This window comes from Callithrix jacchus, chromosome 10 (assembly GCF_049354715.1).
Source record: "Callithrix jacchus isolate 240 chromosome 10, calJac240_pri, whole genome shotgun sequence".
Lineage (NCBI taxonomy): Eukaryota > Metazoa > Chordata > Mammalia > Primates > Cebidae > Callithrix > Callithrix jacchus.
In genome coordinates this window covers 84,112,652-84,140,372 of record NC_133511.1, presented here as the reverse complement: position 1 = coordinate 84,140,372, position 27,721 = coordinate 84,112,652, and the positions used below count along the sequence as shown (strand labels likewise).

The 27,721-nt window shown below is 39.2% G+C and overlaps 1 protein-coding gene across 5 annotated transcripts; it reads left to right on the top strand.

Moving 5' to 3' along the window:
- Window positions 1–672: 672 nt before the first annotated feature.
- SAAL1 (serum amyloid A like 1) lies at window positions 673–27,386 on the top strand. Of its 5 annotated transcripts, none has more exons than XR_004731330.3 (12): window positions 673–1,039; window positions 3,933–4,046; window positions 10,178–10,261; window positions 14,985–15,064; window positions 16,758–16,817; window positions 16,945–17,060; window positions 17,697–17,877; window positions 20,251–20,333; window positions 20,422–20,610; window positions 23,749–23,923; window positions 26,219–26,311; window positions 27,238–27,386. XR_004731330.3 is itself a non-coding variant. In XM_009007780.5 (12 exons), the coding sequence occupies exons 1-12, from the start codon at window positions 698–700 to the stop codon at window positions 27,328–27,330; spliced, it is 1,419 nt and encodes a 472-aa protein (XP_009006028.3). In that variant the 5' UTR covers window positions 673–697; the 3' UTR covers window positions 27,331–27,386. The 5 variants fall into 5 exon arrangements, 4 of the variants coding, with proteins under 4 accessions (XP_009006028.3, XP_002755125.3, XP_035121845.3 ...); XM_009007780.5 differs by having other exon boundaries at window positions 673–829; window positions 23,730–23,923; XM_002755079.6 differs by having other exon boundaries at window positions 673–829; window positions 23,727–23,923.
- The last annotated feature ends 335 nt before the right edge of the window (window positions 27,387–27,721 follow it).

The window sequence follows — 27,721 nt, the reverse complement described above, 5'->3', positions numbered from 1 at the left end:
CCAACAAGAAAAAAAAAATATCTCTTTTTCTAAGGTTTAGGTTTTGCATAGAAATCCGGATACACGGAATAGCCCATACCAACAGTCGTTGCTCCTATAACAAAGCTGGACTGCCACATGCATGTGGATCAGGTGATGGGATAGTTAGTATTTCCCCTGCTCTTCAATTTGTATAATCCGTATGCAGCAACTGCTGCAATAGCAGCCATTCCAATGGGAACAAATGGTGCCTCTTTAGCTTTTCGAATCAGTTTGGATCTCTGAAATGTCTCACAAGTCATCCGGCTTCGCCCACGGATATTTTAGGAATGGCAGCAGTGGCCATAGATCAGAGGATTCTAGGAACAGAAGGCGAATGGAATAGGTCGGCTAGCTTTGAGATTCACATCTGTTCCTGAGGCTTCCTCCCTGCCCCCCACCCTTCCTTCTTCAATCAGGCTAAGAGTTCCTGGAGAAATGGAACACCCGATTCAGTGAAGGTGACAAATAATGAGTATGTTCGTGCATGGGTCCTGACTAGGATGGGGTGGGGGAAGTAATGCTATCTTGGCTGGCTCTCAGGCTGGCCAGGCTCTGAACAGCAGGCGGCGCTGTAGGGGGAGTCGCGCCGGCGGCACCCGGCGCTCTGGCACAAGGACGCCGATAGTCTCCTCTGCAGCTTCCGACACCGCCGTATTGCGCGGAACGCGGCCAAGTCATGGACCGTAACCCTTCGCCGCCGCCGCCGGGTCGCAACAAGGAGGAGGAGGAGGTCGCCGGGGGAGACTGCATAGGGAGCACGGTCTACAGCAAACACTGGCTCTTTGGCGTCCTCAGCGGACTCATCCAGGTGTGGAAAATCGCGCCATGCACCCGGGTTCCATCTCTGGCGGCTCCTTCTGCCCCGGGAGCCGCCACCCCACGAAGACCCCTCCCCAGGCGCGCCCTGTGGAACCTTGCTCCTTGCGTTTCTCCCGTCGCTGCGGACCCCAAAACTATCTGGAGCCTCTCCAGGTCTCTCCACACAAAATATAATGGCAGGGATGCTGGAATACTTGGGGTAATATTTTGCTTTTGCAAGTTCTCCAGAAATACATGATCGTGTAACTACATTGCTCGGGTTTTGCTCCCCGTCCCCACTGTCATTTCTGAACTCCAAGTCCTTAATTTATGTTTGTCATGGACTATCGTTGTATTAGAGTAAATGGTGACTTTAGGGTCATACAACTTTTTGTTTGTTTGTTTGTTTTGAGATGGAGTTTCGCTCTTGTTAACCAGGCTGGAGTGCAATGGCGCTAACTCGGCTCACTGCAACCTCTGCCTCCTGGGTTCAGGCAATTCTCTTGCCTCAGCCTCCTGAGTAGCTGGGATTACAGGCACGCGCCACCGTGCCCAGCTAATTTTTTGTATTTTTAGTAGAGACAGGGTTTCACCATGTTGACCAGGATGGTCTCCATCTCTTGACCTCGTGATCCGCCCGCCTTGGCCTCCCAAAGTGCTGGGATTACAGACGTGAGCCACCGCGCCCGGCCGGGTTATACAACTTTTATATAAAAAACGTGGCTTCTGGCCAGGTGCAGTGGCTCACGCCTGTAATCCCAACACTTTGGGTGGCCGAGGCGGAAGGATCGCTTGAGCCAGGAGTTGGAGACCAGCCTGGGCAACATAGAGAGACCTGGTTTCTGCAAACTTAAAAAAAATAGTCCGGGCGCGGTGGCTCAAGCCTGTAATCCCAGCACTTTGGGAGGCCGAGGTGGGTGGATCACTAGGTCAATAGATCGAGACCATACTGGTCAGCATGGTGGAACCCCGTCTCTACTAAGAATACAAAAGATTAGCTGGGCATGGTGGCGCGTGCCTGTGATCCCAGCTGCTCGGGAGGCTGAGGCAGGAGAATTGCCTGAACCCAGGAGGCGGAGGTTGCGGTGAGCCGAGATCGCGCCATTGCACTCCAGCCTGGGTACCAAGAGCGAAACTCCGTCTCAAAAAAAAAAAAAAAAAAAGGTAGTCATGATGGTGCATGCCTGTAGTCCCAGCTACACAGGAGGCTGAGGCTGGAGGATCGCTTGAGCCTGAAGTTGGAGGCTGCAGTGAGCTATGATCCAGCTACTGCATTCCAGCCTGGGGGACGGAGTGAGACCTTGTCTCAAAAAAACACCAAAAAAATAAAAAACACAATTTAATTACCTACTAGGTGCAGGTTACCTAATGGCTCAGAACCTCTATTTCTCTCTTAATTTCTATCAAATGGCCTATAGTAGTTGTATTATTATATATAGGGTTATCGTGTAGGTTAAGTGAGGTTATAATGGCCATAGAGTGCTTAGCACGGTGTTTGACTTAGAGGAGGCTGTCAGTAAATGTGTGTTTTCTTCTCCCCATGTTTCCCTAATTGGTTTCTTTGCTTCCCATCTCTGTCCTCTCCAGTTCATTTTCTACACAGCTGCCAGAATAATCTTTAAACACAGGGCTATTAGTGATACTGCTTTTAGTTCCTGTTGCCTAGGAGAAAAATACGTATTTCTTGAAGCTTGGAATTTAGGGCTCTTGTACATTTTCCAGCCTCATCTTTCCATGATACACTTTGTTCATCGACACTGAACTGTTCATCCCCCAAACATGCTAGGCCCTTTCTTAACTCAACTCTTGGACTTTCCTCTGAATACTCACTTCTCTCCTTCACAAGACAAGCTACTATTCTTCCTCCAAAATTTAGCTTAAATATCACCTAAGAGAAGTGTTCCGCATCTTCTCCCAGGAATAGGTCATTGGGCCATCATTTTTGCTACCACAACTCTTTGTCCATAATTCAGTTGAATCACTTAGCCTTTTCTAAGATGACTATCCCTTTGCATGCCTTTTCCCAGTAAATCCTAAAAGTAAAAACAAAAACAAAAACAAAACCTTAAAAGTGAGGTATTATATCCTACTCATCTTTGTATATCCATCCCAGTGCCTAGCAACAGTATTTACTTTGTGAATGTTGAAAGAATAGATCTACCCAAGACACTAAGTTTTTAAAAGAAGATTTTTGCAAGAGAAGATACTTTGCTGATAGCCTCTTTGTGACTTCTAAACAATTATGGGTTAATGTTAAACTAAGTCCTCACTTAACATCAGTAGGTTCTTGGAAATTGTGACTTTAAGCAAAATGACTGATAATGAAACCAGTTTTATCATAGGCTAATTGATATAAACAAGAGTTAAGTTCCTGTGGCACATTTCTGGACACAAGAACATCGCCAAACTTCTAAATGAGGACCCAGAACACTTCTAATGTTAAACATTGAGATAGATGTGAGCTATAAATACATTGAAGAAAGGTTAATAAAAACAAGATAATTATTTACCCAGTTTTGGTGCATTAGTGAGTGATGGTGGTAGTAATGATGGTGTGTTAAATGAAGGAATAAATGTTTACAAAGCAAAAATGACCACCTCTTACTACTGCACAGTCCAAAAACAATAACAAATAAGGCAGGCTTACTGAGCATTTTCCTACCATATAATTTATCATTGTGCATCTCTATGATTATTGTCTTCTTTACAGATTTTTGTTTTATAATAATTTTTATTCATCCATTTTCCAACCCACTTGCTGTGGTTCAGGGTTGAGGGTGGCTGGAGCCTGTACCAGCCCTGGACAGGATGCCATCCCCTCATAGGCACACTCACACACACACACTCACTCAGATTGGGAACATTCAGACACACCAGTTATGCTAATGTGCAAATTTTGGGGATGCATGAGGACACTAAAGTATCTGGAGCAGACTCATGCACACATGGGGAGAACATGCAAACTCCACACAGATGGTGGCCCTGGCCAGGAATCAAATATTTTTCTTATCAACATTATAAGGAAATGTTATTCAATCACCTGCTGTACTTGGGTACCTGGTTAGTACTGTAGACAACTTTTATTCATGTTTTCTTTCTTTGTGTTTCTGAAGATTGTTAGCCCTGAAAACACCAAATCTAGCCCAGATGATGAGGAGCAGCAGATGGAGCTCGGTGAAGAAATGGAGAATGAAATTTGCAGAGTATGGGATATGTCAATGGATGAGGTATGAGGCTGGAAACAAAACTATGAAAAGACTGTTGAGTGAGGAGGTCGTAAGTGGATGTTTTAAAATGGTTCAGTCCTTCAGTCTCTGGGGAAAGCCTTTATTGCCTGTCTGTAATCACACCTGTATACGATATAGGGAATGAGTCCCAGGGGCTATCAGTGCTAAACTTCTGTCTTTGAGGCTGGAGGATCTGAGCTCTCATTAGATTTGGACTAAATACATAGCTCTTATGAATATATTCCTACACACATGTAGGCCAGGAAAGTTCTGATATTTATCTACCTAAAGAGAACTCTGGCCATATATTTGAGAGCAGGTTAGGAGTTAGAAGACCGCTAATTTACCATGATAATTAGAAGAAAGGTACAATAAATAATTATATGTCTATAATTGCAATATTAATAATTGTATTTTAATATCTATATTTCATTCAGTAGCTCAAAAGCGTTTTCATGTATAGTGTTCTATTTGATCTTCACAATAACCCTATGTTATAAGTAGTATCCCTATTTTACAGCTAAGAAAATAAGGCCAAAAGAGATTAAATGACCTATACAATCTCTCTTGTTTTATTACCTGGACTTTTGGAATAGCTCCCTGATTAAAATCCTTGTTTTAGTCTCTTTCACCTCCCTTCCATCCTCTACATTGCCACCCGTGTTGTCTTTTTTTCCAGAAATATAGACTTAATTGTACTCATTTTCTTAAAAATTGTCAATGGCTATTCATTGTTTTAGTCATTTTTTAAAAACAACTTTATTGAGGTATAATTAACACAAAAAAACTATATATTATTTTGAAGTATAATTGACATTCAGAAAACTTCACATATTTAAAATATACTGTTGATAATTTTTTTTGAGGTGGAGTTCCTCTCGCCCAGGCTGGAGTGCAATGTTGCAGTTTTGGCTCACTGCAACCTCCACCTCCAGGGCTCAAGTGATTCTCCTGCCTTAGCCTCCGGAGTAGCTGGGAGTACAGGTGTGTGCCACCAATCTTGGCGAATTTTTATATTTTTGGTAGAGACAGGGTTTCACCATGTTGGCCAGGCTGGTCTTGAACTGCTGACCTCAAACATCCACCCACCTCAGCCTCCCAGTGTTAGGATTATAAGCAGGAGTCACTGTGCCAGGCCAATAAATTTTGATGGATGTGTACGCAGATAAAACTGTCACTGTAATCAGAATAGAGAGCATACCCATCACACCTAAAAGTTTCCTTGTGGTCCTTGGTAGTCTCTTCCTCTTTTGCCTCCCTTCCTCCATCCTCTCCAGGCAAGCACTGGACTGCTTTCTGTCACTACAGATGAGTGTGTATTCTAGAGTTTTAGGTAAACGTGCTCGTATTCTTTTTTTGGTGTGGCTCTTTTACGCAGCATAATTATTTTGAGATTCATCCATGTGGTGTGTATCAATGGTTTATTCGTTTTTATTGCTGAATGTTATTCCATTATATGCATATACCACAGTTTATCTTTTTACCTGTTGATGAATACTGGAGTTGTTTAAGGTTTATTAGAGATGAAGCTATTGGGAACTTTTGTGTACAAGTGTGTATGGACATATACTTTTCTTTTTTTGGGGGGCAAATACCTAGAATGGTGTATTAGTCCATTCTCATGCTGCTATAAGGAAATAGCTGAGATGGGGTAATTTACAAAGGAAAGAGGTTTAATTGACTCTCAGTTCAGCATGGATGGGAGGCCTCAGGAAACTTATAATCGTGGCAGAAGGCAAAGGGGAAGCAGGCAGACACGGTGGCAGGAAGGAGAAGTGTGAACACAGGAAATGCCAAATGCTTGTAAAACCATTAGCTCTCATGAGACTCACCCATTTTGTGAGAACAGCATGGGGGAAACCAGCCCATGATTCACTTACCTCCACCTGGTCTTGCCCTTGATAACATGGGGATTATGGGGATTACAATTCAAGGTGAGATTTGGGTGGGGACACAGAGCCAAACTATATTAATTGGTATGGCTGGATCATATGGTAGATGTATGTTTACCTTCTCTAAGAAACTTTCAAATTGCTTTCCTAGGCAGTTTTTACCATTTTACATAACCACAAGCAGTGTATGAGATACAATTCAGGTTGAATTTCTCCTCATCCTCACCAACACTTAGTATGGTCAGTCTTCTTAACTTTAGCCATTCTAATAAGTATATAGTGATATCTCATTGTGATTATAATTTGGACTTCCCGAATTCCTAATGAGGAGTATCTCTTCATCTTTCATTTTTACTCTGTGTATCTTTTTTGGTGAAGTACCTGTTTGAATCTTCTGCCTGCGTTTTAATTGTGTTGTTTTCTTATATTTTCTCCTAAAAGTTTTATAATTTTAGGTTTTGCATGTAAGTCTGTGATCCATTTTGAGTTAATTTTTGTATAGTATACGGTGCAAGGATGGATTGAAGTTTATTTTTTTGTCTGTGGATATTCAGTTGTTCTAACTCATTTGTTGAAAAGACTGTCCTTTCTCCACCAATTGCTTTTGTGTCATGTCTTTGTCAAAAATCAGTTGTCCACATACTTTATACTTTGAAATCATTCTTTTTAAAGATAGACATCTAGTATTATAAAAATGTTCCCTAAATATTTGTGCTTTACCATTATTCTACAAATTCTGATATGTTGTGTTTACATTTTTTTTAGAGTCTCACTCTGCATTTTTTGTAGAGATGGGGTTTCACCATGTTGGCCAGGCTGGTCTTGAACTCCGGCTCTCAAGTGATCCACCCTCCTCGGCCTCCCAAAGTACAGGGATTACAGGCGTGAGCTACCATGTCCATGAAAGTTCAGAATACTTTCTAATATCCTTTACTTTTTCTTGGTTTGTAGATAATTTAAGTTTTAAATATTTGGGAATTTTTCAGTTATCTTTCTGTTGCTGTGGTCACTGAACACTGAATCCTTTTACATGTGTTGAGACTTGTTTTATAGCCCAGAGTGTGGTCTATCTTGGTAAATGTTTCATGTTCACTTGGAAAGCATGTATGTTCTGTTGTTGCTGGGTGGAGTATCTTATTATCAATGTCAGTTAGATCAGGTTGGTTGAGAGTATTGTTCAGATCTACCTTCTATTTGTTCTACAATTATTGATAAATTATGGTTAAACAAAAATTTTTTAAAATAAATAAAACCCGTGTTGTAAATGAACTCTTAGAAAGAAAATCTCAGTTTTAAAATTGAGAAAACAGCACTGCTGTTTGAAGGAGATTATTGGTGGAGGGCAAAGTCATGTTCTTTGTCCTCCTTCTGCTCCCTTACAAGAGGCACCCTTGAGGCACCACTCAGAACTGAGCTCTCCACTGACCATTGAGGTCCCTGGCACAAAGTCTGGTGAGTTTATATCTCAGCCTTGTCTCCTATCGCTCTGTAACCACAAATTCAGTGTGCAGGGATTAGAGACCGCCAGATACTAACTATACTTTCAGGTGTCCATGAGTGCTATTCATGCCACTTGGTGTGGAATAGCTTCCAGCTGGCAAAATCCTTCTCATTGTTTATGGCCTGGCTTCAGTGTTATCTCCTCTGTGATGCCACCCCAGACACTCCAGGCAGAATTACCCTTTCTTATTTTGTGTTCCCACAGAATCACTTCACTCTGCTACATGTGTCCTCTGATGGATTTGAATTCCTTCTCATCAAAGCATAATGTCACCTCTTCTGAAATACCTTCTCTAATGTCATGTCTAAAGTAGCCCCGTTTATCTTGGTTTCTAGCACATACCGTCTTCTTTTTCTTTGTAGCATTTAGAAATTGTATAGTTTAGTTGTTTATGTATTTATTGTTTGTTAATTTCTCTAGAATGAAAATTCCATGGGACTGATCCCTTATTTAGCTTGTTCACTGATGTGTCCCCAGAGCTTAAAATGGTGCCTATTAGGTTTTTCAGAAAATATGTGGTGAGTGATGAATGAATAAATGAATATCTGAGAGGCAGCATGTTGTGATGGTTCAGAACGTAGTCTCACTGGGTACTTGCCTGTATTCCCAGCTATTTGGGAGGCTGAGGCAGGAGGATCACTTGAGCCCAGCAGTTGGTAGTTGGAGACTGCAGTGAGCTATGATAATGCCTGTGAATCTGTGAATAGTTACTGCTCCAGTCTGGACAGCATAACAAGACCCCTGTTTCTTAAAAAAAAAAAAAAAAAAAAAGAGAGACCATAGGCTCAAATCAGACTCATGTGGGTTCAAATCCTAGCTTTGCTCTACTGAGACTGTATAATCTCTCTTAACCTTTTTAAACTTCAGTTTGCTTATGAGTGTAATGGGGCTAATAATGATAACTAGTTGATAGAGTTGTTTTGAGAATTAAATGAGATAGCATGCAGTCCACTTCACTGTGCCTGGCATTTAATACTTGTTCAATGAATGTTAATTGCCGTTATTACTGTTGGTGTTGATATTGTTAGGCCATCCTTGTGCTACTTAAGGAATTATCATTAAATTTAAGCATTTCTGCATGTGACAGAATTGCTCACAGGCAGACAGCTTGATCACTTACAGTGAAGAGAATCTGCTGTTAATGACTTTCAGTTTAGAGTGTTATCTTTGAAAATATTATTTTCTCTGACCATGGTCTTTTAATAAGTAGAGTGCGACCCTCCCAGTCAATTGTCTGGCAGGTTACTGGTTGCATTTGCTGTGGAGGATAATTTCCTCTCTCTTTGAGATGCTCCAGGGTCCTTCTGTGTGAATTTTCACATAAGCCATCCAGCTTATATTTTAAGTTAAGGCTTCTCAAATATATACCTCAAATTTGGTGAAAATCTGACGCAGTGGATAACCAGAAACTTAATTTTATTTATATATTTTACAGTGCAAGTCCCCAGGAAAACTGATTTACTTTTATCTTACATTTCTAGGTGAGATTCGGCCCGTTTGGAGCCACATGTCACTCACATGTTGTGCGTCTCTATGGTTATGTATGTTCTGCCCCTTTAGGCACTGTGGCACACTCTCTAGGATGAAGTTATGAGGCTACTGCAGTTATGTTATGACCAGAATTTATATTCTGTTGATGATTTTGAAAACACAAGTGTTGGTTTTGGACAGGACCCAATAGCAGTTCTTAGCTTCTTTCCCCTACCGTGTTTTAAGCTCTTGGAGGACAAGAAGGAATTTTGTTTTTATTTGAGACAAAATCTCACTCTGTTGTCCAGGCTGGAATGCAGTGACAAGATCTCAGCTCACTGCAACCTCTGCCTCACGTGCTCAAGCAATCCTCCCACCTCAGCCTCCTGAGTAGCTGGGACTATAGACATATAACACCATGCCCAGGTAATTTTTTTGTTTTTTGTGGAGATGGTGTTTCACCATGTTTTCCCAGGCTGGTCTCGAACTCCTGGGCTCAAGTGATCCACCTGCCTTGGCCTCCCAAAGTGTTGGGATTACAGTTGTAAGCCATCTCGCCCAGCCAAGTTATACTCTTTTTTTTTTTCTTCCTTTTTTTTCTTCACTGTGTTGCCCAGGCTGGTGTACAGTGGCATGGTCATGACTCACTGCAACCTCAACCTCCCCAGGCTCAAGTGATCCTCCCACCTCAGCCTCCCAAGTACCTGGGACTGTAGGCATGTGCCACCACATCTGCTAATTTTTGTATTTTTTGTGGAGATGGGGTTTTACCATGTTTGCCCAAGCTGGTCTCTAACTCCTGGACCAAAGTGATCTGCCCACCTCAGCCTTCTAACCAGCCTCCCAGAGTGTTAGGATTACAGGTGTGAGCCACTGCGCCCAGGAGTTTTACTCTTTTCCTTATCCCTTACTTCTAGCATAATACCTGATATGTAATCAACAAATGTGTTTGGATGTGTTTAATGAGAATTCCTAGTGGGCAGGAAAATTATTAAGGTAAATAGATTCAGGGCAGAAAAGAGTAGGATATTCCTCTGGAGTATTGATGGTAGTTTAGATTTGTTTATGGAATTGTTCCATTGTCTGGGACCAGTTACCATAAAGACTCTCTAACATCACTTTTGTCTGTTGACACAATTCCTAACCCTGTGGTTTGTTTTTCTTGCATCTAAAATTATAATTTTAATATAGAATTTTATGGACGCCTAAGCTATGGGGTTTAGGGAGGAATATTCAACATCCAAGTTAATAATCATTTTTCTTTTTAGGATGTGGCTTTATTTCTCCAAGAATTTAAAGCTCCTGATATATTCATGGGAGTACTGGCCAAGTCCAAGTGTCCTCGGTTAAGAGTAAGTATGTACTAAAGCCTTCTTCTTTGAAGCAATAAGAACAGATAGTGCTGGATAGTCATTTATTTTTCTCACTTTGATTTTCTTACTGGCCATCAATCAACAAATCAACCTTCAGATGTTTATCGGACATTGCCAGGTCCTAGATAATTTGCTATTAAAATTTTTTCTTTTGATTTTTGAGACAGGGTCTCACTGTGTTTTCAAGGTTTGGAGTGCAGTGATCACAGCTCACTGCAGTCTTGACCTCCTGGGCTCAAGGGACTCTCCCATCTCAGCCTGCCAAGTAGCTGGGACTATAGGTATAAGCCGCCACACCCAGCTAATTATTATTTTTATTTTGTAGAGACAAGGGTCTCCTTATGTTGCCCAGGCTGGTCTTGAACCCCTGGCCTCAAGTGATCCTCCACCTGGGCCTCCCAAAGTGCTGGTATTATGGGCATGAGCCACATGTCTGTAATAATTTAAAACATTAAATTATTAATAACTTAATAATTTAAAATTATTAGAATCATAGAAATTTAGATTCAGTCTGGATCAGGAAGATTAACACTTTAACAGCTTTGGAGATGAGTTAGGCATAACCACTGTTATGCTGCTAGTATGTATCAGAACAAAGAACAGGGCCCGGGACTCCCATTTCTCAGATGATTTTTTTGCTCACAAAATCCACCATTGCTTGAAAACCATTTTAAACTCAGCCTGCTTCTCAAGACTTCTGCTCTCAACCTAACTCATCTTTCCAGCATAAAATCTGGATAGCCAGATAGCCCTACTGATTTAGCCAGATCTTTCTACTCCCTGTCTCACGCTGTCTCCATGCCTCCTTTTGTGTGCCTTCTGTCCCCTCTCAGTATTTGCATCTGTTATTCAAGGTGGTACTGTTCCTCCCACACGTTCCCAAGTAAGTAAGCTTTCAGTGGTCATTGCCGTTAGTAAACTGCCAAGAACAATAGATAAAGACTAAAGGAGAGGCCTTTATGTACTGTACAGTGTACTATGCTGTATTGCCAATTGAGTTGCCATGTGCTATGCATATCATGGATGATTAGTAAATCTCTGTTCAATAATTATTATTATGAAAACCTGCTGTTTACTGAATACCTACTACTATGAGGTATACTTTTAAAGAACTAGATCTTGGGTGAAGATACCTGTTCACAGTCACACAACTAGGAAAGAATGGAGCTTGGATTTCAGCATAGGCCTGACTCCAGTATAACCACTGTACTGTATTTCCTCTCTTTCTTTGAGAATTCCATAGTATATTTTTGCAAATTGAAGATTGAATTAAAATTCTTATTTAAGTAGAATGTTCTGTCCGAATTAGGGCCTGATTAACCACTTTTTCCTTGAGTCCTTATATTAATATAAAATTTGACAATTATGCTATTTCTGTACTGAGTTTTTCTGTCTTAAATATATTTACTCACTATCAGTATATGAAGGAATAAGCTTATGTCAGGAATGGCACCTTTTAGGAATTAGTCATACTGTTATATGTGTATCTGCTGACCATAGTCTGCTGCCGCTGTGATTCTCAGCCTTGGCTGCATGTTAGAATCACCTGGCACATGGGCTATCAAACTTCATCATGTCCCCTCATCACTAATTGTCAAGTCCGCCTCCAGAGTTTCTAGTCTAGTAGGTCCAGGATTCCTAATATGTTCCCCGGTGATGCTGGTGCTCTGGAGCATTGCCACACTCTGAGAAGCTTTGCCCTAGGGAACTTTTAAAAATCTTGAGTCAGACCATACCCCAGATGAATTAAAGCAGAGTCTCCAAGTGTGAGACTCTGGGCAGCTTTTAAAGTTCCCAAGGTGATTGCAGTGAACAGCCAAGACTGAAAAACTTCATCTTTGATTGGAAGTTCAGTTAGTCCCTCTTTAGTTTATAAGGGAAATGTAGGTGTTTTTTTTTTTCTGCCCCTACTCAATCTTTTCCCAACATTTGACCACTCACATTATATTGAAACTCCACTTCTCTAGCTCCTGTGCCACCTCACTCTCTGGTCTCTGACCTCTTCAGTCACTCCTCTCTCACCTTTCATTGACTTTTTTCTTTCTTCCTTTTTTATACTGTCCTGAATATGGATGCTTTCTAAGGTGTAGACCCTGATTCTTTGTTCTCATTATATTCATTTTCCTCGTGAACTTATGTATTCTATACACCTTTAAGTTGCAACTCTGCCTGTGGGAGCAAAACCTTGACTTCCCTTCTGGTAACTGATGTCACATCTCCAACTTTCTTCAAGCATTCTCTGCTTGCGTGCCATACACTTGTCCCTTGGTAAATATGCAGGATGGTTGCAAGACATTCCCCCATACTAAAATCCACACATAATTCTGCAGTCAGCTCTGTGGAACCTGTGTGTCTGAAAAGTCAGCTCTGCATATTATGCAGGTTTTGCATCTCGAGGATGCTGTATTTTCAGTCTAAGTTTGGTTGGAAAAAGTCTACCTGTAAGTGGACCCACACATTTAAACCTGTGTGGTTCAAGGGTCAGCTGTACTCTCAAACCCCGGATTCTATATGTCCTCAGTGATTTATGATCACACTTAACTGATCATAAAAGTTACCTGGTATATGCCAGGTAAACAATAGTTTTCCAGGCTCTATCCTGGAAATTATGATTCAGTAGATCTGAGGTGAGACTTGGAAATCTGTATTTTTAACGAGCTCCCTGAGTGATTCTTATGTTTCAGCAAGCTTGGAAACACTGTACTATCTGAACTCATTGTAGCTTTTCATGTGCTTTCTTTTTCAATTTTCCTGTCAGTGGGACAAATATCACTGACTGGGGAAATGAGGCAACTTGAAACCTAGGAGTCAAGTTCAACTGCTTTCTTCCTTATCGTCACATTGGATTATTTTGCTTTCACCTTGAGAGCCTTCCTCAGCTTCATCCTTTTCCATGCCTGAGAGCCTTCCTCCTCTTGTAACTTGATTGCCGAGGTTCAGTTTGGAATAGTGTTAAATGCTCAAGCCATGGAGCTCTGCTATTTTCTAGTTGAGATCTTAAGATCTTAGGCAAGTTGCTTAACTTCTCTGTGCCTTAGTTTCTTCATCTGAAACAAATGGGAATACTATTAGTACCTATCTCCTAAGTTATACGAAATGATACATGGAAACGGCTTCGAGTAGTACCTGGCCATAATGAGTGGTAATAAACTGTTATTACTTATTAATTAACTGTTACTGAGATAGATAGATTCTTAAGTTATTTTAAACTTCTTTTCCCTATACACTAGTCTCCCCTTATCCTTGGGGATACATTCCAAGACCCCCAGTGCCTAAAACCAAGGATAGTACTAAACCGTATTTAGAATATGCACAATTTTTTTTTCCTTCTTTACAATTTCATGGATAGATTTGTTCTTACTATAGATCCCTAAGCAACCTCAGCATATATTTTTTTGTTTTGTTTTCTTATGAAGTCAAGAACTTTTACCTTTTCATGTAAAGAAAGCACTTAACGACTGCTCCTTGGCATATCCAAATTGCCAGCATCACTACTCTTGTGCTTTGGGGCCATTATTAAGTAATATAAGGGTGACTTGAACACAAGCCCTGTGATACCATGACAGTTGATCTGATAGCCAGGATGGCTACTAAGTAACTAATGGGCAGGCAGCATATACAGTGTGGATATGTTGAACAAAAGAATGACTTACATTCCGGGTGAGATGGTGCAAGATTTCATCCTGCTACTCAGAAAAGGCATGCAATTTAAAACATATAAATTGTTTGTTTCTGGAACTTTCCATTTAGTACTTTTGTACCAAGGTTGACCATGGGTAACTGAAACCGTGGCTAAAGAGAAACTATATTAATATATTATGCATTTAGCTGCCAGAATAATCTAAGATACAGTTTCAGTATGTTATCTCTCCTCCTTGAGCATCTTCATGATTCCAAATAACTTCTCAGAATAAGTCTAATTTCTCAGCATGGCATTCCGAGCCCTTAATCTCAGTCCTATATACCTGCAGTATTTACCTTATGCTGTTCACCCACTTTGTGCCACAACCAGAGTACTTTCTTTATTGTCTGCTGTATTAGCCATGTACATGATTCCCTTCCTGCCTTTGTTGATACTTTCCCCTTATTTGAACATCTTTTTGTTTGCATATCTCGATCCTATCAATCATTTTAAACTCATTTTATTGTTAAGAATTCTTCTTCCGGCCGGGCGCGGTGGCTCAAGCCTGTAATCCCAGCCCTTTGGGAGGCTGAGGCGGGTGGATCACGAGGTCAAGAGATCGAGACCATCCTGGTCAACATGGTGAAACCCCGTCTCTACTCAAAATACAAAAAATTAGCTGGGCATGGTGGTGCGTGCCTGTAATCCCAGCTACTCGGGAGGCTGAGGCAGGAGAATTGCCTGAACCTAGGAGGCGGAGGTTGCGGTGAGCCAAGATCACGCCATTGCACTCCAGCCTGGGTAATGAGAGCGAAACTCCATCTCAAAAAAAAAAAAAGAATTCTTCTTCCATATCTCCTACCTTTGCCTTTTCTTTTTCTATGTCTTTCATTCCTTCTCAGATACTGTAAGCTTGTCCAGATTAGGGTATAGGTAGTATATGTATTTCTTTATCCTGCTTCCCCTCCACCTTGCCCCAAAACTTAGCTCAGTGAAAGTTTTTTTTTTTTCAGATTGTTAATTCTGTTTATGTGTCTTTCACCTCAGAGCCATTGTGACTTGTAAAATTTGATTTGGCAGGAAATCTGTGTGGGAATTTTAGGTAATATGGCCTGTTTCCAAGAGATATGTGTGTCCATCAGCAGTGATGAAAATCTTGGGTAAGTCTTACTACATAATGATGTTTTTAATATATTCATTTATATCCTTAAGGAAATTCTATACATAGGAAAAGTAGCAAATCTGAAAACAGTCCTTCCTCTGTCCTGATGAACACTCTCTAGGAACTTCTTTGTGTGTTGATGATAGTTAGGGGCTTCTTCAGGAGGTACTGAAATGATTCAGGATTTAAGCCTGTTTTCTTCAGTAGCAAGGGAACCTGAATTGTCAGCCGTTGCCAGTAAGCCAGATAGGGGAAGAACCAGTGGGACAAAACTTGGAGATGGGGCAGCCAACTGGAATCCAAAACAGTTTAGGTGCAAGGAACCCAATGACTCAGCTGGAGTCTACAGAAACTAGATTTGTTGAATAATGTCATCCCGAGAACTCTGACTTAGAGGGTAAGACTTGCTAACAAACTAGAAGATAAAGGGGTGCACATGTGATTAAAAGACTCGTATTTCTGCTTTGAGGCTAGTTCTCTTCTTCATGTGTAAAGTCCTGGGCAGAAAGTTTTTTAATGGAGGAAACCCAAGTGGTTACTGTGTTCTGGGAACACCCTGAAATCATATTCTAAATTTTGTGGGTATATTAGTTTTCTAGGCAAAGGGTTCATGGCTATTAATCAAAATCTCAAAGAAATTTGTTTCTAGGCAGTTTTTGTCAGAACTGGGGCCATAAGGGTTTTATTACAGGATTCAAGTACCTGGGTTTTTCAAAAATAGGTAACTCCTAGTTGTGGAGGGACTTTAAGATCCTAGTTCGGGTTATTTATTCCTCAGTAATTTATAGTCATTTGTGGAACAAACGACTCAGGATTGTGTTCAGTCTCTAATGTTCTCTATCAAAATCCTCTAGTGAGAAATGTTAACAAATGTTATAAATTCAGTTAAATGCTGATGGGATCTAAATTTGTTGAACCACTTTAGAATAGTTGGGCATTATCTGGTCACATTGGAACATATGCATGTGCTGTGACCAGCTCATAGTGGGCATATATGGTAAGAGAAACTGTGCACGTGTGCATCAGAATAACTCATACAAATATTATAGGACAGTTGCTTGAAATAGCCCCAATTGGAATCAATACGAATGTCCATTAACAATAGTCTGGAAAAATAAATTGTGTTACCTTCACACAATGGAATGCTCTGCAGCAGTGTATCAAAGAACAACAGCTACAGGAACAACATGGGTGGATCTTACATACATAGTTTTCAGCAAATAAATGAAGACTCAAAAGAATAAGTGTAATATTTCTTCAATATGCTGTCTCCCTTTCGTGAGCATCTTCATGAATCCAAATGACCTCCCAGATTATGTCTATTCAGCATGGCATCTTAATCCTTTTACCTGCGGTATAAGGCAACACCAAAATATATAAAATAATAAAACTATAGAGCAAAGTAAGGAAATGATTGCTGGAAAAGTCAGAATGGTCATCATTTCTAGCTGGGAAAGAGAATTGTGATTTGAAATGGACACATGGTGACTACAGAGATGCAGCTCTATTCTGTTTCTTGGAAACATGAGTGTTCGCTTTAGAATTATTCATTATCTATAGATTTGTATATTTTGGGCTTTTCTGTATACATGCTGTATTTCACAATAAAGATGTTCAAAAAATGAAATGAAAACTCTGATACTCCAAATGCAAGAAGTGAGGCATATCGGTTAACTTCTGTGTTTTTGTAGGCAGGTGTTATTGCACTGTTTGTATGATTCAGACCCACCTACTCTGCTGGAAACAAGCAGGTATGCGTTTCCTTTTATGAATTCTATAATGTTACTCATAAGAGTAGCTAAGAAAGTTAATTTTTTATTTTCAAATTTCCTTTACTGTTTTTGAAAAGTAGAAATTCAACCCACGTTTACCATATAGGTTGTTGCTTACTTGCCTTTCCCAGGCAGAAGTGGCCAGTGTCTGGGTTGAAAGGATCCGGGAACATCCGGCTATTTATGATAGCATTTGCTTCATTATGTCAAGTTCAACAAATGGTGAGTCATCATGTACTCTAGAAAAAAAAGTGTTTTAAATTTTACTTAATTTTTAGGAAACCATGTAACTATTTCTAGAAGCCTTAAAAAAAAAAAAAAAGGCTTGAGTGCAAGGTAATAAAGTTGTTTGTTTGTTTGAGACAGAATCTTGCTCTGTCACCTAGGTTGGAGTGCAGTAGTGTGATCATAGCCCACTGCAGCCTCTAACTCCTGAGCTCAAGGTATCCTTCTGTCAGCCTCCCCAGTAGCTGGGGCTCTAGTCATGCACCACCACGCTCAGCTCATTTTAGAATTTTGTGTAGAGACAGGGTATTGCTTTGTTGCCCAGGCTAGTCTCGAACTCGTGGGTTCAAGCAGTCACCCAGCCTCAGCCTCCCAAAGTGTTGCGATTATAGGTATAAGCCCAGCTTTTTGTTTGTTTGTTTTTTGGAGACAGTTTTTTGATTGAAGAAGATATAAAATTTCTTAAACTCCTGGGACACTGATAAATTCCTCATTTAAAAATAAGGAAATATAAGCAAATTTAAACATAGGAGATAAGTAAATCACCCTTGGAATAAGTACTACTTGAGCAAGGTTTAGCTTTCTTAGAATAGCTTTAGAATTTTGCTTAACCATCTGTTTTATTCTCTGCAGTTGACTTGCTGGTGAAGGTCGGGGAGGTTGTGGACAAGCTCTTTGATTTGGATGAGAAACTGATGTTGGAATGGGTCAGAAATGGGGCTACTCAGCCTCTAGACCAACCCCAGGAAGAGTCTGATGAGCAGCCAGTTTTTAGGCTTGTGCCTTGTATACTTGAGGCTGCCAAACAAGTACGGTAGGTGAGCTCTTTCATGCAAGTGTTCTGGGAAAATGCAATTGCTGGAAGCATTCTCAGACATAAGTCTTGTTAGATTCCTTGCAACAGACGGAAGTATACAGTCATTCTTTGTTACGTTGATTCACTACTAATATTTGTAATGCAACATGTTTGCTTTTTGCAAGAATGATAATGGTTACAAAGTTCCTGTTGTATTATCATTTAGCTATAGGCTGTTATTCAACATTAAATAAAGAGGGCCGGGTATGGTGGCTCACGCCTGTAATCCCAGCACTTTGGGAGGCCAAGGCGGGTGGATCACGAGGTCAAGAGATCGAGACCATCTGGTCAACATGGTGAATCCCTGTCTCTACTAAAAATACAAAAAATTAGCTGGGTACGGTGGCGCGTGCCTGTAATCCCAGCTACTCAGGAGGCTGAGGCAGGAGAATTGCCTGAACCGAGGAGGTGGAGATTGCAGTGAGCCAAGATCACGCCATTGCACTCCAGCCTGGGTAACAAGAGTGAAACTCTGTCTCAAAAAAAAAAAAAATAAATAAAGAGAAAACATTTTCATGTGGTTATTTTGCATTGAACATTTAACAGGTTCTTAGCGTTGCACATCATTTATTTATTTATTTATTTAGCTCCTTGTGTTTATATGCCAGTCTTCAATAAGTGATTGATTTTGGGACTCTGATGTCTTGCCAAGAGTGATTACTAGGTCTTACAGGTCATTAAAACTATTTATTGCTAATCACTAGAAAATTAATTTTGAAATTGATCTGCTTAGTGGTTTGCTTAGTGCATTCTTAGTGCTGAGTAAGCCACATCAAAACCTATTAATTTTGTGTCCTTTATCCAAGTGAGGATTAAATTCATCATCTTTCCCTAAATCTGCTTCATCAGTATTCTCAATATCAGTAAATGGTGCAATCATTATCCTATTTGGATAACATAGAAGAAATGGAGAAGCCATTACTGAATGCCCCAATATTGTCCCATTGTAGTCAACTTCCAACCCTTATTCCTGACTTTTCCTGGGATTTTATCCATGCCAAACAAGCCATTATTGTCTCTCATCTGGAGAACTGCCACATTCTTTTACTTGAATTCCCTGCCTCTATGCTTGCTTCTTCCCAAGCCTAGACTTAAAAGCTGTTTTTGTAAAGTACGCACTCATCTCACTCTCATGCTTCAGTCTTTTCAGTTGCCTTCCTTAGGATAAGGTCCAAAAAAAAACCCAAAAAAACAGAGCTTGAAATCTATATACATCACCTGGGTGAAGGGACCATCTGTATTCCCAAACCTCAGCATCATGCATGTAACAGCCCCTAACATGTACCTTCTGAATCGAAAATTTAAATAAATAGGTGAAAAAAGAATGAAATAAATGAAAAATTCTCAAAAAAAAAAAGTACAGCTTATAAGCTCAGTAGAATGCCTCTCTATCCTTATTCCTTGTACTCTGAATTTCAGTCATGTGAAGCTTGCTTCACTTCTTCAATTGAACCAGGCTCTCTTGTCGCCAGGCCCTGGCACAGTATGTCTCCTTCACCTCAAACACTTTGCACCTTCATGTTTCTGTGTAAATATCATTTTTCATAAGATGCCTTCCCTGACCTTGCAAACTAAGTCTCCTTGTTCTGAGAAGTTCCTAGTCCAATAGTGCTACATGCATACTACTTTATTATCATTACCCTGCTAGCAATCTTCTTTCCTTTTAGAGTATAGACTTTATGAAAATAGGGATAACATCTTATACATCTGTTTTCTTAGTTCCTAACATAGTGCCTGAAAGTAGTAAGTACTTAAATAAACATTTGCCAAACCATTGTTTTAATTGTTCACTGTCTTTCACTTGCTTGGTTGAAGAACTAAGATTTTGAGTTTCTAAACTGTTTAGATTTTTAAGAATCCAAACTGTTGATCGTAAGAATTAGACTTATGTGGTTTTAGTATTCTCAGCTAGAGAGCTAGTATAATCCTGAGACATTTTCAGAACATCATTGTTGATGCATGGTGCAGTGGACCTTACTCTCATACTCTAAAAATCTCAGTCATTTTTTGTTCTGACTATTCAAGCAAACCAAAATGATAAAGTATCAACTAGCAGGTTTCTGCATTGTTACTTTTATGAGATAAAGGCAAACAATTTTTTTACTTCTTGCCTGTGTGTGTTGATTATATTATATAATATTTGTGATTTTTTTTTTTTTTTTTGCTGTTTCCTCTATTAGAATATAAAAACTCTAATGAGCATAGAGACTTCATTCCTTTCCTTGTTTTATCCTCAGCACTTAGAGCAGTGGCTGGCACAGAGTAATAAATATTCATTGAATGGATGAATGATTGGTACAGTAAAGTTGTGGCTTTTACTTTCCTTTTTAGCTCTGAAAATCCAGAATGGCTTGATGTTTACATGCACATTTTACAATTGCTTACTACAGTGGATGATGGAATTCAAGCAATTGGTAAGATGGTTTTTCCGGATGCACTACAGTTACTCATTTAATTCTTTGCTGATTTTAAATTACTACTTTCTTTATTATCTTTATTAAGTACATTGTCCTGACACTGGAAAAGATATTTGGAATTTACTTTTCGACCTGGTCTGCCATGAGTTCTGCCAGTCTGATGATCCACCCATCATTCTTCAAGAACAGAAAACAGTGCTCGCCTCTGTTTTTTCTGTGTTGTCTGCCATCTATGCCTCACAGACTGAGCAAGAATATCTAAAGATAGAAAAAGGCAAGTACAATTTTTTAGGCTCATATTGTTTTTCATTTCATTTATTTCTCCCTTTTAAAAATGGTTTCATTCCCCTAATTATAGAAATGTTACATGCTAAACTTTAAAAATTTATTTTATTATCATATTTATTTACTTATTTTATTTTTATTTATTTTTATTTTTTGGAGATGGAGTCTTGCCTTGTTGCCTAGGCTGGAGTGCAGTGATGTGATTTCAGCTCACTGTAACTCTGCTTCCTGGGTTCAAGTGATTCTCGTGCCTCAGCCTCCCGAGTAGTTGGGATTACAGGCACACACACCATCATGCCTGGCTAATTTTTGTATTTTTTCAGGAGAGAGAGGTTTCACCATGTTGGCCAGGCTGGGCTCTAATTCCTGACCTTAAGTGATCCACCCACTTCGGCCTTCCAAAGTGCTGGGATTACAGGCATGAGCCAACTCACCTGGCTATTTACTTATTTTAAAAACAGAGTCTTACTTTGTTGCTGAGACTCTAGTGCAATGGCAGGATCATAGCTCACTGAAACCTTGAATTCCTGGGCTAAGGCAATTCTCTTACCTCAGCCTCCTGAGTAGCTGGGACTACAGGCACATGACACGTCACCTGGCTAATATTTAAATTTTTTTATAGAGACTGGGTCTTGCCATCTTGCCCAAGCTCGTCCCAAACTCCTGGGTTCAAATGACCCTCCTGCCTTGCCTGCCAAAGTGCTGGTATTATAGGCATGAGCCACTGTACCCTGCCTAAAAATGTATAAAATTTATAAAAAACATCAAGGAAACATGATGCTTGTAAATGTAGCATCCAATGCATGCATATGTATTTTTTAAATTCTGCTTTTTAGCCAACATTTCATTTAGAAAATAAAAATGAATATTTTCCTTTGCAAATACATATTCTTTCACAGAATGATTTTTATGACTACAATTAAATTCATGATTCATTTAGAATTTATTCTGGTGTCACAGGTGAAGTGTGGCTTTAATTTTTTCCCCCCTTTGATAACTTTGGTACTAGTGGTATCCGTTTTTTTCCAGAGGGCTACCCCATTATCTTACCATCATTTAGTGAATAATCCAGCTTGCCTACACTAATTTGAAATTTCATCATTATTATTTTTTAAATTCCCCTATATATTCTATTTAGTTCCATTGCTCTATTTACATATTAGTAGCCATATTGTTTTTAAATATTAAGGTTTTATGTTTTAATACCTAATAGAGTGAATCCCTCTTCATTCTGAGTTTTCAGAATATTTTTAACTATTCTTATCTCTAACTTAAGTTCCAAAAACAAAAACTCTGATATTTTTGTTCATATTGTGTTAATTTTATAAGAATATGTTATGCCTTTTCATTTGTTCAAGTCTTATTTTGTCCCTCAGTAATGGTTTCTTCATATAGATCTTGTATATTTCTTATTAATTTCATTTCTAGGTAGTTTATCCTTTGGGTTTACTATTGTCTATGACATGTTTCCTTCCACTGATTATTGTTGTTGGAATATATGAAGGCTATTGATTTCTGTATATTAACTTTGCCTCCTGTAACCTTACCAAATTCTTACTATTTTTAATAGTCATTCCAATAATAATCCTTGGGCTTTATCTGATAATGCTTTGGCTTAAATTAGATATATCTTATCACTTCTCTATCTGTGGTTTCTTTTTCTGTCTGGGTTGCCTAGTATCTCTGGTGTTTCTATCATCACTATTAAGTGATGATAGAAAACACCCTTCCCTTGTTCCTGATTTTATTAGGAATAATCCTAGAGTTCTGTTAAGCATTATTGGGTATAAGATACATGTTTTACAGCCAGATGCAGTGGCTCACACCTATAATCCCAGCACTTTGGGAGGCCGAGGTGGACAAATTACCTGAGGTGAGGAGTTGACGATCAGCCTGGCCAACCCTGTCTCTGCTCAAAAATACAAAAATTAGCCAGGCATGGTGGCACATGCCTGTAACCTCAGCTACTCGGGAGGCTGAGGCAGGAGAGTTACTTGAATCTGGGAGGCAGAGGCTGTAGTGAGCTAAGATCTCACCACTGTACTCCAGCCTGGGCAACAGAGCAAGACTCCGTCCCCTCAACAAAAAGATACATGTCTTACCATTTAAGGAAGTATTAATCTGTTTCTATTTTATTGAGTTTTTAATTAAAAAAATGTTGAATATTTTTAAGATTTTCATTTGTAGATATGTTACATCATTGAGAAGGTGGCATTGAGTACAGATCTTAGGAGAAGAATGGAGGGAGTCATGTGCATACTTGGGGAGAAAAACATTCCAGAGAGAAGGAATAGAAGGTACAAAAGCCCTGAACCAGAAGTATGCCTGGTGTCTTTAAGGAGGAACAGTGAGATACCAAATAGCTGAGGTGGATTTAGCAAAGTAGCACCAGAGAGGTAGAGTATGGAGGTTCCGATTTTGCCTTTTCCTCTGAATGAGTTAGGGAACCATGGTGGGTTTTAAGCAGATATTGCTTACACATGAGCTGACTTTAATAGGCTGCTGTTTTGATGAGAAATGAAGGGGGCCATGGATACAAAAGGGAGACGAGTTAGGAGGCTTTTAGAGTTTGGATAATTGACTCTAGCAAGAAATGTTATAACTTGGACTAAGATGGAACAGTTGAGGTGGAAGAAAAATCCTGTGAGCTAATTTTTTGTATTTGGTAAAATAGGGTTTCTCCAAGTTGCTCAGGCTGATCTCAAACTCCTGGGCTCAAGCTACTTGCCCATCTTGGCCTCTCAAAGTGCTGGGATTATAGTCATGAGCCACCAGGCCTGACTTCCGGGGCTCTTTTAATTGCTAACGTTTCATTGCTTTAGTTTTCAACTCAGTGTCACCTTTTCAGAGAGCTTTCCCTGCTAGACCATTATGTTATATTCCTCTTTTATTTCCTTCATAGAACTTACCAAAACCTGAAATGGTCTATTTTATTTACTTATTTGAAAGTATAAAAATATATGCCACTTACAGGCTGACATCTTGGTCGTGTTACCACTGTATCTGTAATACCTAAACTAATGATGTCTAGCACTAACTCAATACGTATGAATGAAAAACCAAACTTAACTGGCCAATTCAATGCTTCTTGATTTGTTTATACAGTAGATCTTCCTCTAATTGACAGCCTCATTCGGGTCTTACAAAATATGGAACAGTGTCAGAAGAAACCAGAGAACTCGGCAGAGTCTAACACAGACGAAACTAAAAAGACTGATTTAACCCAAGATGATTTCCACTTGAAAATCTTAAAGGATATTTTATGTGAATTTCTTTCTAATATTTTTCAGGCATTAACAAAGGTAGGAAAGAAGTACTGATGATGATGTCATAAGTGAAAGTGTGTACAGCTTAATGCTCCAAACTTTATTAATACTGCTATTATTTTGTTAATATAAAAGTAAAATTGAATTTGGGAAAATAAAGTAAAATTTTAATATCACCATGAGTTTATAATCTTAAAAACCGCTAGTAGATGTAGTTTGGTTAATTTATGTATGACAAACATATGTTTACATGCATATATATTTATAAATGCATTTTTGTATACTTTCACCCAGCATATACAGACTGCTCTTTTCCCTAACACTGTGTTATAAGCATTTTTCTTGATTCTAGATGAAAGACTTTTTACTGAGAACCAATTTAAACCTAATTTACCAAACAATCAGTTTTCAAAATTTACTACAAACTTCTCCTAAGGAATATTCTCCCTGAATATGTTCAGTGATTAACATTCTTCCTTTGACCATATTCTTTCTATCCATGTATTTGGAAAGAAACAGATTATGAATATGTTATTAATATATTCTATTATGTATTTTGAATATAAAATGTTATAAATATAACTATATTTACTCATACCCACTGAATTTTCAAAAGAGTATTCCCTAACAAGAACTTACTTTTGACCAGGTGCCCATAATCACAGTTCTTGGGAGGCTGAGACAGGCAGATCACTTGAGCCCAGGAGTTTGAGACCAGTTTGGGCAACACAGCAAAACCTCATCTCTACAAAAAAATACAAAAATTAGCCAGGCGTGGTGACACATGCCTGTGATCCCAGGCAGAGATGGAAGGATTGCTTGAGCCCAGGAGGTCAAGGCTGCAGTGAGCCAAGATTGTGCCATTACACTCCAACCTGAGTGGCAGAGTGAGACTCTATCTCAAACAAAACAAAACAAAACAAAAAGTTTCTCTTAATATGGAGATTTTTTTTTTTTTGAGGCGGAGTCTCACTTTGTCGCTAGGCTAGAGTGCAATGGTGTGATCTCGACTCACGGCCATCTCCGCCTCCTGGGTTAAAACGATTCTCCTGCCTCAGCCTCCTGAGTATCTGGGACTACCGGTGTGTGCTACCACACTCAGCTAAATTTTGTATTTTTAGTAGAGGTTGGGGTTTCACCATGTAGGCCAGGATGGTCTATATCTCTTAACCTAGTGATCTACCCGCTTTGGCCTCCCAGAGTGCTGGGATTACAGGCTTGAGGATTCCCTGGCCCAATTTTTTTTTTAATTATTATTATTAGTTGTCTTGCTTCTCTTTTCCAGATTTGTGGTTATTACCTTAGCAGGTTTTACAGAATACTGGATTCAACATTACAGATGTGAAGATGGCTAAGGCATAATGCCCATATTTTGTCAAAATGCTATTTACATGTGAAAATGTTGCTTTTACTTGACGCTTATTATTGGGTATTATAATTTTTATGTCAAGTAAAGTCCAACAGGTGATAAATTGTGCCTTATTTTGATTTGCATTTTAAATTAATGAGATTGAAATATTTGGATGTCATATATTGATTGTGTTTCCTGCTTTTTTATAATTTATCCAGTTTGATTATTTGTATAAATTTATTGGGTAAAAATGCATCTTTTCATATTCATTGCATGTATTTTTTTTCCTATTTTTTGCTGTTGCTTTTGTTTTTTGGAGCAAGGGACATCGATATTTCTTAACTTTTAAGTGGTAGGAACATCAAAGGAAGGTGGACTGAGAATGCACTAGGGCTGTCATGCAAATTCTTATATGCCATATTTAGGGGATTTGGACTTAATCTTGAAGAAACTGAGGAGCTACTAAAGATTTTTTTCTTTTAAGCACCAAGTGATATGAGCAGTTTAGAAAGATTACTCCACCAGCAATAGCGAGGAAGGAGTAGAGAGAGTTGAGGCTGGAGAGCAGGAGACCAACCAACAAGCTCATGTGGTTGTTAATCTTCAAGAATAATCTGAAAAATGATGACAGCCTAAACAACTGAAGTTTGAATGGAGAGGAGGGATGCAGTAAGAGAGATCTGGTAGAACAGACTTGAGCACTCGTGGTAGGGGCCAGCAGCAGGGGAGAAGGAAAAGTCTTGACTGTGTTCCAGGTTTTTGGTCTGTGTAGCAGGGTGGGTAGTGGTGCCCTTCACTAGAGTAAAGACTGCATTGGTGAAGATGTTTGGGTTACATAAGCCTCCTTGATGTCAGTGGGTTCAGTTGGGACATTTGAAATGCCTACAAGGTCAGTAGGGAATTGTGTATACTGATTTGTTTTTATTCACTAAAGCTTGAGAAATTTTCCTTTTTTGACATTGAATCTTGTGCTGTTTTAGGAGACTGTGGCTCAGGGAGTAAAGGAGGGCCAGCTGAGCAAACAGAAGTGTTCCTCTGCATTTCAAAACCTTCTTCCTTTCTATAGCCCTGTGGTAAGTATGGGTACATGTATAGGTGGCTAAGTTTTGTAGGATTACTAAATGTTTTCAAGTAAGCACTTGATTTCGAGGTTGTTGTCAAAAAAGATAGTAAATACAATTTATATGACTTAATGCCTTTGTCAGATAGATGACTGGTAGAAACAGAAAACCAAATACCATATATTCTCACTTAGAAGTGGGAGCTAAACCATTGGATACTGTGGACATAAAAATGGGAACAGAAGGCACTAGGGACTACAGGAGGAGGGGAAAGAGGGAGGCAGGGTGGGCAAGGGCCGAAAAACTACCTATTGGGTATTAAGCTTACTGCCTGGGTGACAGGTTCATCTGCCTCAAACCTCAGCATCATGTAATATACCTTTGTAACAAACCTTTGTAACAAATGCACATTTAGACATATAGACTCTTCTGAATCTAAAATAAAAGTTAAAAAAAGATGACTACTGGAAAATTCATAATACTATTGGGAGTAACAATTTTAAGAGGAAAAAATCAGCTCTAAATTTATAATACTCCTTTCTGTTATGAAGTAGATAGCATATATATTAAGCTAAAGACAGATTCTTAGGAATAGTCAGTAGGTTTCTATGGTTCTTCAAATGACATCACATTTCCTACCATTAGAAGCAGATTTCAAAATAGGAACTTTTCTAGGAAAACGAAGGACAGAATGTGGGAACAGACTGTAAAGAGGAGGCAGGGGGAGAAGTACTAGGTCAAAAGTAAAACAGAATGGAAGCATAGTCATTTCCTTGAGAACATTTTAGAAGACTGCTTAGGAAGTACTTTTACTGTCATCTGGAGATCTGCTAGCATTTCTTTTCCATTGGACCGTTTAGAAACCACAGGTAGAGTAATCAGTACCTTAAACCACCTTTTTCTCTGTTGTGTTTGATTTTTTTTTGTTTGACTCACAGGTGGAAGATTTTATTAAAATCCTACGTGAAGTTGATAAGGCCCTTGCTGATGACTTGGAAAAAAGCTTCCCAGGTTTGAAGGTTCAGACTTAAAAACTTAATTGGAATTATTTCTGTACAAGAAATAAACTTTATTTTTCTCACTGAGAGTTGAAATTGACTTATTGGGAATATTAGCCAAAGCCCCTATTAGACCATAATTGTCTGGCATTTGTGCCCTTCTTCTCTCCTAGACTTGTCTCACTTTTTTTGACTTTGGAATCTGGAGTTTCACCACTGTCACCCCTATTTTTATATTATGTAATATTTATCTTCCTCAGTTGAGGAAAGGAAAAATGTTAAGCTTATCATTGAGGTTCTTTTTAGGATATGTGAGAGATTTGAGGATTTTCTTCATGGCTGTTAATTTTTTAAGCGAGAATTATGTCTTTGTATCCAGTTAAGGATATTCAGCCGCAGTAACAGAAACCCTCCAGTAGCAGCT